A 12,646-nucleotide genomic window follows, 5' to 3' on the forward strand; every position below is an offset into this window, starting at 1 on the left:
CTGCAGAAGCACAAGTTCACTTCCTAAAGTAAAGCTAATTACCAGGAGTGGGGTTCGAACCCACGAGGACATACGTCCATTGGATCTTAAGTCCAACGCCTTAACCACTCGGCCATCCTGGTTCACACGGTCACAATTAATAACTTGCCTCCAAAGCTCATTGATATCAACAGCGTTTGAAGCCTGATGACAAAATAATGGAAACATCGTGATAACACAAAATGAGGCTTCCCTCTAGTGAGAGGGGAGGAGGGGGGTCACAAAGCATGTCTGAAAATGTCCCTGACTGTGTTGTAGAGGTCGAGACAGCTGTTAAAAAGACACGCAGATGTAATTTTAGATGTGCAAAACGTTTACACATCTTCTGCATATGCTGGTATCCTAAAACGCTAAACTTGCCCTCGCTGTGCCTCTCCATTAGGAGACACAACTGGGTTTTCATTTGACGCTGTTACAGGTGAAGACTGACATCTAGTGGCAGAACAATGAAACGCTACGTAATTAACAACAAACGCAGGAGGGGGGGGGGTATGGGCATTTAATTGTATACAATAATTAATTTATACATTTGTATACATTTTGTAATGCATATTTACAAAATTCATATTTTAAAAAATACATTTCTTCCCCATGGTAGAAAAGCGGAGTGCCACTTCTGGCTTGCTGTGGCTGCTTGCAGGTCCAATGGCCACAGTTTGACGACTCCTCCAGCAATTCCCTCATGGTTAAGCTTTCCAAAGCAAAGATAAAGGATTTTTTTATTAGATTTCAACAGGTTTGTCTAATCTAACTGGTCTTCCTTTCAGTGTTGGCTGTTTGGTCAGTCCTGTTTGTAGGCCTCTTTTCAGACATATTCCAGGGTTTGCACGCTGCTTTCTTCTGAGACCTGGATAAAGCTGTGTCAGTTTAACAGCAGGAGAGTACAGTTACATTGTACTATTTTTGTTTGTTAATGTTTGTCAAATGTAGTTGGCTAAATATTTCTGTTTGACAAGTTTCTCAAGTCTTCTGCTGTTTGCCTTGTTCTTGCCCATGTTTTCCTGTAGAGGGTTATATTTAATCTCATTTTAGTATTTGTTTCTTTTAAGATAAGATTAGTCCCACAGTGGGGAAATTCTCAGTGTCACAGCAGAAAGGGATAGCAAGACACTCATTTACAAAAAATTACTTAAAAAAAAATAATTTAAATTTATTTTATTTATTAGTGTATGATTGTGTGCACATGTGACTTTATTTGGAAGTATTAATATTTTATTCTCTTTGCGGGTGACCCCCTTCCCCTGACTGGTGCTAGAAAAGGACTGGTATTGGGATACCTGTTCTCTTCTTGACCTTCTGCATTTGTATAGTGGCTCGTTAGATTTTAGGTGGGGATATAGTAATAATTTAAGCTAAATTTAAGTTAAATTTAAGTTTAAATAAAGTGTTACTGATGTTTAAAGGGCACATCTCCTCTCTTTATTTAAGCGTTTTTCTGCCTTAATTTGGAAACATTTAAAAATAGGTGCATCATCCATAGAAAATGACCGGACTACTTTGCTCACCTTGGTAGATTTATTGTACATTGTAGAATTGCTCTAAATAACAAAACAAGGGGTCGATTTGAGAGGCACTGACATTTTCAAAACACTTTGTCTGGAGTCTGGAAATAAACAAAAATAAGATTATTATTGAGGAGTTTCTACTTGATGTGATTAAATTGTGCTCAGTTTATCCTTTGACCCACATTGAGATCTTGAGATATTTCAGGGTTTGATGAAGCATGTTAAAGCTGCAGCGTGTGCTGATGTAGCCTACATGCAGTCTACAGCAGTGTACTATCATCATGAAGCCTGGCAGCTTGAGCTCCAAACATTCTGTGCTTTCAGGTCACATGGAGAAATATGAAACACAGATATGTATCATATCTTAAAGCTAAGGTATTAGCAAAGCTATAATTTTCATTGCAAGTTTTATTTAGGTACAGATACACCGCCAAGACACTGATGTTCACCATTTGTGTCGGACACAGATAGAAACCTGTGCAGTCAACACATACACACACACACACACACACACCAGTGAAACACACGCAGTGACTGTGAGCACACATGCCCTGAGCAGTGGGCAGCCATTGCAGGGAGCAGAGAGGGCAAGTTATGTTAAAACATATAAACCCTTGTAAATTTAGGATTGTAAATTTAGGAATTTAGGGCTTTTTCAGCACTGTCAGAACATGAATCCAGTGTCCTTACTAACCTGATCTGCATTCTTAATGCCTCTGTTATTGGAGCACATTGCAAAGAGAGCAGCTTAGCCCGTGACGCTGTGAGACAACAGCACGTGTATTTTGGTGTAACTATTAAAGAAGCAAAGCTAATTACCAGGAGTGGGGTTTGAACCCACGCGGACACATGTCCATTGGATCTTAAGTCCAACGCCTTAACCACTCGGCCATCCTGGTTTTTATACAGCCTGTCGGGAAGGGAGGGGCCGTGACAAAACCAAGAACGGTGTTAAGCACCACAACACTAACGCTCAATAGATTGCGACACGTGGCCTAAGTAGATCGCCCACTTCTAGAATTAGATTAATTAGAATAATATTAATGATAATTATGATAAAAGCCAAATGGTGACGCGCTCTCTGTGTATGACAAACTTCAGTTCAGTTTATGCTTAAGCTGTCCTTTGACCCGCGTTGCTAACTTCTAGATATTGTCGAACTTCGCTCATGACTTATATATATATATATATATATATATATATATATCTATATAGATCTCCTCAGAAAGATCAGCTCCACTTTCAATCTAATCGCCTCTTTAAAAGAAGTCCTTTACTACCAGGAGTGGGGTTTGAACCCACGAGGACATACGTCCATTGGATCTTAAGTCCAACGCCTTAACCACTCGGCCATCCTGGTTCCTACAGAAAAGCCCAAAGTAATCATCGAAACTCACGGATAGCTTCGACCTTTCCTGGTTATAGACAGCGATATGAGGGGCAACGTACTGAAAACATAATGGAAATGCAAAAGACTTTTATTTTGAAACTTAAAAATTTAATTTTTTTAATTTAAAAATCATCCATAGAAAATGATAGATTTATTGTACATTGTAGAATGGCTCTAAATAACAAAACAAGGGGTCGATTTGAGAGGCACTGACGTTTTCAAAACACTTTGTCTGGAGTCTGGAAATACACAAAAATAAGATTATTAAATTGCGCTCAGTTTATCCTTTGACCCACATGGAGATATTGAGATATTGCTGATATGTGCTGATGTAGCCTACATGTCTCTTCAGCAGTGTACTATCATCATGAAGCCTGGCAGCTTGAGCTCCAAACATTCTCTTTAAAACACATACTCAGTTACCAGGAGTGGGGTTCGAACCCACGAGGACATACATCCATTGGATCTTTGAAGGTCAACACAACTAAGGCATCAGAAATCATGCAAAATTGAATCAGCACTGCTATGACTCAGCAGCAACTGTATGCCATGAGCTTCAGGAAGCTTGAACACATGACTGTCTCTGCAAGTTTAACATATGGTTGTAGTATGTTGTATGAGAAAGGGACAGAAGTCAGAGAACCTGCTCTGGAGTTTCAGGTCAGCTTCTGTTTTAAGCTACAAGGCCAGGCTCCCCTTTGATGATGTGGTCAGAAGTAAACTTGTCATGGACATGAATGTCATGGTGATGTTGGGCTTTCACATATTTTTTTGAACTGTTCCTTTTCTGGTGAACAATGAGTACAATACACAATAAAAAAAGTAAAAAAAAAAGAAAAAAGATTTTGACTCACATTTTCTGAAATAAACACAGGGTCAAAAGGGTAGAGTGTAAAAAATAGACATACAGCCATTAATAACCAATGCATCTCATCTTACTGAAAGTGATCAGCTGATAGTTTCTCTGTGCTCACATAAAAAGAGTTTGTCTGAAAGCACTCATTAGACTGATCAATACACAGCATAGTGGAAAAGTCCTAGGAGCTCTGTGCAGATCTGAGAGGAATAATCACAGCTCTACACAAGTGAGCAATGTCTATTGGAGCCATTTTTAAACAACTTCAGATACCAAGAGAATCAGCTCAACCAATTGTATGTAAAATAGCCATTTTGGCAAACTGGAGCTAGAGGAGCACCACTGTCTGCAGTCCAACAAGTTAGGAAAGAAAGAAGCCCCTGCTCTGAAACCTGCAGGCTCAACTTAAGTTTGGTTGCCTTGTTCTTGCCCATGTTTTCCTGTAGAGGGTTATATTTAATCTAATTTTAGTATTTGTTTCTTTTAAGATAAGATTAGTCCCACAGTGGGGAAATTCTCAGTGTCACAACAGAAAGGGATAGCAAGACACTCATTTACAAAAAAAAATACTTAAAAAAATTATTTTAAATTTATTTTATTTATTAGTGCATGATTGTGTGCACATGTGACTTTATTTGGAAGTATTAATATTTTATTCTCTTTGCAGGTGACCCCCTTTCCCTGACTGGTGCTAGAAAAGGACTGGTATTGGGATACCTGTTCTCTTCTTGACCTTCTGCATTTGTATAGTGGCTCGTTAGATTTTGATGCTACCAGCATACTTTAATGTTGGTGGGGATATTAAGTTAAATTTAAGTTTAAATAAAGTGTTACTGATGATTAAAGGGCACATCTTTAAAAAAAAAACATTTAAAAATAGGTGCATCATCCATAGAAAATGACAAAAAAGAGGGGCAGTGGATTTTCAAGTGTTTTCAAGAACGTTGTTAATTACCACAAATCTAATGCCTGTGACCTGTCCTGTTTGTGACCGGACTACTTTGCTCACCTTGGTAGATTTATTGTACATTGTAGAATTGCTCTAAAAAAAAAAAAAACAAGGGGTCGATTTGAGAGGCACTGACATTTTCAAAACACTTTGTCTGGAGTCTGGAAATACACAAAAATAAGATTATTAAATTGTGCTCAGTTTATCCTTTGACCCACATGGAGATATTGAGATATTACTGATATGTGCTGATGTAGCCTACATGTCTCTTCAGCAGTGTACCATCATCATGAAGCCTGGCAGCTTGAGCTCCAAACATTCTCTTTAAAACACATTACCAGGAGTGGGGTTCGAACCCACAAGGACATACATCCATTGGATCTTAAGTCCAACACCTTAACCACTCGGCCATCCTGGTACACACCTAACACTAATTTATGAAATTACTTTACTTAAAAGTGTGAAAATCATAACAGCCATATAAAGATAAATGGAAAGGGGTAGTGCAGTTTCTTTGAAGGTCAACACAACTAAGGCATCAGAAATCATGCAAAATTGAATCAGCACTGCTATGACTCAGCAGCAACTGTATGCCATGAGCTTCAGGAAGCTTGAACACATGACTGTCTCTGCAAGTTTAACATATGGTTGTAGTATGTTGTATGAGAAAGGGACAGAAGTCAGAGAACCTGCTCTGGAGTTTCAGGTCAGCTTCTGTTTTAAGCTACAAGGCCAGGCTCCCCTTTGATGATGTGGTCAGAAGTAAACTTGTCATGGACATGAATGTCATGGTGATGTTGGGCTTTCAAATATTTTTTGAACTGTTCCTTTTCTGGTGAGTACAATACACAATAAAAAAAAAAGTAAAAAAAAAAAAAAAAAAAAAAAGATTTTGACTCACATTTTCTGAAATAAACACAGGGTCAAAAGGGTAGAGTGTAAAAAATAGACATACAGCCATTAATAACCAATGCATTTCATCTTACTGAAAGTGATCATGATTGACTACAGCTGATAGTTTCTCTGTGCTCACATAAAAAGAGTTTGTCTGAAAGCACTCATTAGACTGATCAATACACAGCATAGTGGAAAAGTCCTAGGAGCTCTGTGCAGATCTGAGAGGAATAATCACAGCTCTACACAAGTGAGCAATGTCTATTGGAGCCATTTTTAAACAACTACAGATACCAAGAGAATCAGCTCAACCAATTGTATGTAAAATAGCCATTTTGGCAAACTGGAGCTACTGGAGCACCACTGTCTGCAGTCCAGCAAGTTAGGAAAGAAAGAAGCCCCTGCTCTGAAACCTGCAGGCTCAACTTAAGTTTGCAGCTGACCACATCGATTAAAACTTGGACACAATCAGGTGTTCCAACAGGACAATGACCCCAAACACACCTCAGAGGTGACTGCAGAATGGATACTACTTTTGATGGTCCTGAATTAAAGCCTATCAAAAATATGTGGTCTGTGCTTAAAAGTCAGGAAACCAAGAACTCTACTGATTCCTACCAATTCTGTCAAGAAGAATGGCCAAATATCCAATCAGAAGCTTGTATATGGCCACCAAAAGCATCTAGGCAACTTGCTAAGGGACACGTGACAAAATATTAGGTATGCTGTATGAATATGTAGTATGTTTTTCCCCACATTAAAGATGTATGGTCTCACTCATTCTGCCCCCAAGAACAGTTAATTGAAAGCCCGATATTACCATGACATTTACGTATATATATATACGTAAATGTCATGGCAATATTGGGCTTATATATATATATATATATATATATATATATATATATATATATATATATATATATATATACACACACACACACATATGTGTATATAAACACATACCACATAAAAAAAGTACAGTAAGGGCCCTTTAAGGCCAATGTGGCAGTATCAATATCTAAAAACTAGGCACAGCCAAAGGAGATGTAATTCAGGATTCCAGTATTTATATATATGCAGTCTTTTTCATGTCTGTATAATTCTTTTGCATTTGAGTTCAAATATTGGTCAGTACCTTATCTCAGTGCCCACTATAGTATTTCAGTAACCGTTGTTGATGCAACATGCAAGTGTTGCTCTCTTTTCTATCATCAGTTAAATAAAGGAACCTGAAATGGAGAAGTGGAAAGATGTCGGTACAAAAATACACAAAACACTATGAAAGTCAAACACTTTATTAAATTAAGAACAATGAAATATTAATGACAGGCATAATCATTTATTAGCTATTCTTTGTGCCTACTTGACAGACATCAAATCTCTCTCTCTCTCTCTCTCTCTGCAGACACAGTACCATTTAAATACTTTTAAAAACACACTGACACAAGTATATATACATTACTGCAGTCCATCAGAACTGTTCTCAAGAGGCACAGCACACATGTTTATTAACATTCATTCAGCAGAAACAGTGCTACAATTTATTATGAAGATAATGTGTTGCTGCTCCTGTGGTTAACAAAACACTGGGTTTGGTCACACTTATCGAGCTCAGTCCGCTGGCCTACAGCACTCTACAGCACGAGGAAGTAATCAAAATGCACAAAGAAAGAGGTGAAGGGGGTGAAATGTGCAGGCCTGTAAATCACACAACCCTCCTGCAATAACAGTAGTTTGCTGCTTTGCACAAGAATGCTCAACAGCACAGTTAACTTTACTGTTCTTTAAAGCCACTGTGCCATCTGGAAACAGACCTGTTGTTGTGAAAGGCACGATTGTGAAAGGGCGAGGCATTAGACGGCACTGATGCATATTAATCATCACTTATTGCAACACGGAAAGCAGCAGCAGAAGATCTGTCTGCAGGGGTGTTTCTTCTTGTATTTCACAGCCTTCTTTATCTCGATGGTAGCTCTGCCTACAAATTCCTGTGTTGCACAAACATTGGCCTCAATGTTGTCCACCATAGCCCCTTGCTCTTCTACCAGCAGAGCCAGCTGGAAAAAGAGATCACGAATGTCCCGTATGCGGCCCTCTAGTTCCACAAGCTCCTTGTGACGGTTCTCGATCTCATGGAGCGCTGATCGGAACGCTCGGCCGTCTGTGACAAGGTCATCAGAGAACACATTCCACTTGCCAGTCTCAATCATTTCTTCGATCTGGTCCCCAGTCACCTCCTTGCCCATGATCTCCGCCTGCCTCTTGATGCGCATCTTGCAGTTTTCTCTCTGCTCCATCTCAGCCTCATTGTACTCCGACATGGCCTCATGGAAAGCCCCGGTCAGAGAGATGTACTGGGAGCGCGCCATGCGCACCAAGGCAGAGTGAGCTCCATGTTTTTCCTCCAGCTCTTTGCACAGTGTGTCCATCTGCTGAAGCCTTGCATATAGCTTCTCCCCTTCCACTTTGATGTTGCGTGCCATGGCATTAGAGTCCCGTTTGATGCTGCTGATGCGGCGGACAGAGGTGAGAAATCGTGTGTTCTGCTTGCCCAGCCTCTTCACCTCAGTGCGGAGTTGGGCTATTTTTTTGTGCATTGACTGGGCCTCCCTGAACACATCTTCTATCTCGGCCTCACCCTCAAACACCACCGCAAGCTGCTCCAGCTCGCCATTGTCTGCGCTCTCTCCATTTTCTGAGGAGAGCTGCACCTCTTGGGAGACTTTAGATTTGACATCGCTAAGGTCACACAGCCTGTCCTTCATTTCTCCTACAAAATCAGAAGAGAACACAGTAAGCTGTACAGGGATTAGACCTGACAAGTCATACCACAGAGTAAGGCTGTTGTTACATAATCACCTGATTGCACTTATCTGAGCTCATCGCGGTTATTTAAGATGACCACAATCACGAATTTACAGCTGTTGAATTTCACCATCACAGTACTTCCCAACAAAGTGGAATTCTGGGTGTTAATTTGAAACCATGTAAAACATTCATTGAGACAACTGTTACAAAAACAGCAACAGATCTAACAACAGCTTAAATCCCCATGGACTGAGAGGCTGACATCCAAGAAAGAAAAACGTCATTCAAGCTCAACTAAAATTTACAGCTGGCCACACTGACATGTTTTATGGTCAGATGAGAAAAACACTGAATTGTCTGGCTGCAATGACCAGAGATAGTTTGGAGGAGTGAAGGAACACTGTACCAACCGTTAAACATGGTGGTGCCAGTGGAACTGATATTGAACAAAGATGGGTTGAATAATAAAGAAAGGATTAACTCTGAATTCTTTAGCATTACCTCAAACCATCCGCTACACAGTTTAAACTTGGACATGATTGTGTGTTCTAACAGCATAATGATCCCAAATACACCTTCCCAAAGTCCCGAAGGAAATGAACAAATTTAACTGAACTCTACCAATTCTGCCAAGAAGAGACGTGAGTTATCCAACCAGAGGTTTGCTGATGGCTACCAAAAGAATGTGGTCAAGGTGCAACTTGCTAAAAGACACTTAACAGAACACTAGGTTTGCTGTATTCAAGATTTCTTCTATTAAAGATGTATGTTGTACATCCTCACATATCCTCAAAATCACTGAACGCCCACCACTGCCATGACATTTATGTCTATGATGAGTGTATAATATGTTCTGACCACAACTGTATGTAACTAATTCTAACAAAGCAGTAGTGGACATAGTACCAGAGATACCTTTTGTAAATAGTCGAGTAAAACAATCTATATATTTGCTGTAACTTCTGAATGATAAACGATACAGCTGTTATGTTTTTGAACAACACACAAATGATAACGCACAACGTTAAGATGACACATCATTCTGTATAACTGTACATATTTGTGCAAGTGTGTATGTGCTCACAACAGTGCTGTGTATTGCCTCATGCCAGTATGGCCTATAATCGGCTATAGAGTTACGAAGCAAGATGGACAGCCAGCCAATCAGGCCACTTTAGACATGGAAAAAAGATGACATGGCAGTGACAAGTAATTGTCTGCTAAAATGACATGATCATGATAGGCCTACATAGGGTTCGCTAAAACCCAGATCGTGTTATAACTCACTGATGCTGAGAGTTGACATATAGGCCATGAATGCTGTTGCAAATTTTGATCTTGTGACTTCTGAGTTGAGATCATATGCTGTGTGGGAGTAATTTTAGTTCACCAAAAACCCCTTTCATTGCAAAACCCCCCGGATTACAAAGACATGCCAATACCACTGGGCTACAGTTATTACTTATTTTTTTCCGAGTAGTGGAACTCATGCATTCATGATGCTCACTTCCTAGACCAAGTATAACCAAATACAGAACCTACGGGTGGGGACTTCCCTTTACTGCATTCTTTACTCAGTAATCGGGACACCACCAATACTATATAACACCTTAATCTTAATGTGAATCTAAAACACTCCACTAGAAAACATTCAATACTAATGGATAAAATAATTGTAAAATCTGACTACTGATTAAAATGAAAGGGCAGATCATACAAGACCACAGAATACATTAAGTAAATCTGATTATGTACAAAAGCTTTTAAGGGTCATTTTTTTGACATTTGGATCCTTTTATATGTAGCCCATATTCAAGCCCAGTCACATACACTACACGCAACAGTGAAGGGGGCTCTCACATCAGCCAAGCATAATGTCGTTGAGCACGTTTCATAGCCTAGTCAGCCATCACGTACTGCCAACAAACCCCCTTAGCATCAAACTTCATGTTCCGTTAACAGCTATCCTGATTTCCTTCACCACATATTCAAAGTTGCAAATGAAACTCTTACAATATTAATTCAACGTAATCTCTGACTGAAATATCAGTGTGTGAAATTATAATAAAGACAAACGCCACAGCAGCCTACCTTATTTCATCATCTGTGGACAATCCAGAAACTGCTGATTAAAACTCAGCTAAAGAAGACTTTTTAATTTCTCTTCCTTCATAGCTCTAACATCGTTGCAGGAAACAGCAGACAAGTGACTAGTGGGAGTTTCCGAAAGTAGCAGTGGTTGACTTTTCTACTGAGCCTCGTCGACACCAGCGTTTGCTCAGCATTACGACAAACTCTGAGCTCTGGGGAAAGGTAGGCTAGACTCAGTCACTTTGTATTAATTTGCAGCTATAAAATATATATATATAATAAACGAAGGCAAGTTCATAATGGTCGAATGTCACTCATCAGTCTAGCGCTCGCTTTAATAAATAATAATAATAAAAAGATTTAAAATTCTTATCTTCTGACTGCTGAAGCCTGCCCACGTCGGGTTGCCAGATCCCGCCTCCAAACTCCGCTTATTTGACCGTTCTCGTGTTGCCTTGTTTTTCCCTACTATTGTAGCAATAATCCTGTTTCAAAACCAAACCCTGGCTATCCCATATCTTTACTGCTAAACCACACAGCATACCATGCGATCCTACATGTCTGTCATTCGGCGCTTTAACATAATTTCGGGTTTAAAAACCCGACCTACTCTCTACCCAAGCACACTATAACACGAGGAATATTTAACATCAAATGTTAAGTATGTGATGCCTTCCCAGACCTTGCTGATCTGAGCTAGTTTTCCCCTTAAACATGCAGGATCAGGTTTGTAAATTCCCATTTCTAAATAGTTATAGTGGAGTTGTAAGTAGAGACGCTGCTGAATTGGCCTGCAGAAATTGGAGTGGTCTTTGTACTTTCATTCAGAGCTGAAACAGAACTATGTATAGTAACCCTCAAATCATGCTCTGTGGTGGTCATCAGTGTTTAAGCAATTCCTCATATTAGTCATAGCCTGAAAAGTTTCATCAGTATAATGTAGTGGCTGACTGTCTTTAGGGATGTCAGAGAGGCTCTATTCACAGGATTTCAGCAGTGGTCCTCCTCCCAGACATTTATAACTCTATGTTCAAGATTCAATATTGTATGTCATTGAACATCTGCAATACGTACTGGACCCTGTAAAGGGAAGTTAAGTGCCCTTTGTAGAAGTGAAAGAGGCAGTGTGGTATTTTTGCACAAGAACAACTGTGTACTTTAAACATTTGCACACTGAGAAGCTGCAGCAATAGAAAGCACAAAGAGGAATCTACCTGGAAGTACAGGTACAAGTGTTGGGAGGCAGGGTGTCGCCAGGACCAGGGTGCCCTACAGAACTACCTGCAGGGCAACACCGACATTATGGGAAGGTGCTGGTAGGTAGACAATGATTTTCTGTGAACTTACTCTCTTAAAAATAAAGGTGCTGCAAATGGATTTTTTAGTGATGCTATAGAAGAACTGATTCTGGCTGTTCTAGTAAACAACCTTTACATCAGGTGAAAGCTTCTTTAGATCATGAAAAAGTTCCTCACCCTCACCAATTTCTAGTGTGCCTGATTGACTCTGCATTCTCCTGTATTGCAGCCATCAAAGCATAGAAAAGCCCACATAGCCTGGGCCTTAGCAACTCCAGTGTGTTTGTTTACATGTAACCCAAACATAGCTGATTTGTCTTCTGCTTAGTCAGAAATCAGTCTGTAAAAAGTTGCCACATGCAGGTTTGACACATGGGTCCCAGCCTATAGGTGATCATTTGTATTGGCTTGTGCCCAGTTCAAATAATGAACGATTGTAGGAATCTCCCTTTCTATGACCTCACCACATGGTGGCAGCAGAGCAAAGAATGGGGTTTGATTCACAACCTGTTCAAAACACTAGAAGTTGGATTATTTTTTTAAGGATTTGATTGCATTCAGCCATTCAGCATTAGTGAGATCAGGTACTGTTGCCGGATGATTAGTTCTGCATCAGAAACCCAAAGTTTCACTACTCTATGATTTAATTCTGGGGGCTTTATACTGCTCCTGCTGACACTTGGCATGAGGGTCATGTACAACTAAGCATCCTATTCTGTTGGCAGTCATTTCTATAGATATTCTACTTACAATCAGTGTGTGCACAGTTGCCAAATGCCTGTGGCAGGAATGGGTGCACCTTAACCATTAAGC

General features: G+C 39.8%; 1 protein-coding gene and 4 non-coding genes across 6 annotated transcripts; all 5 read right to left on the minus strand.

Annotated features, from left to right (window-relative positions):
- Positions 1 to 39: 39 nt before the first annotated feature.
- On the minus strand, positions 40 to 122 carry trnal-uaa (transfer RNA leucine (anticodon UAA)). Its single transcript has one exon. It is a non-coding gene; the product is annotated as a tRNA-Leu (tRNA).
- A 2,238-nt stretch (positions 123 to 2,360) lies between these two features.
- Positions 2,361 to 2,443, minus strand: trnal-uaa (transfer RNA leucine (anticodon UAA)). Its single transcript has one exon. It is a non-coding gene; the product is annotated as a tRNA-Leu (tRNA).
- A 378-nt stretch (positions 2,444 to 2,821) lies between these two features.
- trnal-uaa (transfer RNA leucine (anticodon UAA)) lies at positions 2,822 to 2,904 on the minus strand. The gene has a single exon. It is a non-coding gene; the product is annotated as a tRNA-Leu (tRNA).
- A 2,170-nt stretch (positions 2,905 to 5,074) lies between these two features.
- On the minus strand, positions 5,075 to 5,157 carry trnal-uaa (transfer RNA leucine (anticodon UAA)). Its single transcript has one exon. It is a non-coding gene; the product is annotated as a tRNA-Leu (tRNA).
- Positions 5,158 to 6,915: 1,758 nt separating this feature from the next.
- stx11a (syntaxin 11a) lies at positions 6,916 to 10,818 on the minus strand. Of its 2 annotated transcripts, none has more exons than XM_072690370.1 (2): positions 10,536 to 10,818; positions 6,916 to 8,406 (listed from the first exon to the last, which is right to left on the minus strand). In XM_072690370.1, the coding sequence occupies exon 2, from the start codon at positions 8,399 to 8,401 to the stop codon at positions 7,517 to 7,519; it is 885 nt and encodes a 294-aa protein (XP_072546471.1). In that variant the 5' UTR covers positions 8,402 to 8,406; positions 10,536 to 10,818; the 3' UTR covers positions 6,916 to 7,516. The 2 variants fall into 2 exon arrangements, with proteins under 2 accessions (XP_072546471.1, XP_072546472.1); XM_072690371.1 differs by lacking the exon at positions 10,536 to 10,818 and adding an exon at positions 8,496 to 10,516.
- Between the last annotated feature and the right edge of the window lie 1,828 nt (positions 10,819 to 12,646).

Source organism: Salminus brasiliensis, chromosome 10, assembly GCF_030463535.1.
Source record: "Salminus brasiliensis chromosome 10, fSalBra1.hap2, whole genome shotgun sequence".
Lineage (NCBI taxonomy): Eukaryota > Metazoa > Chordata > Actinopteri > Characiformes > Bryconidae > Salminus > Salminus brasiliensis.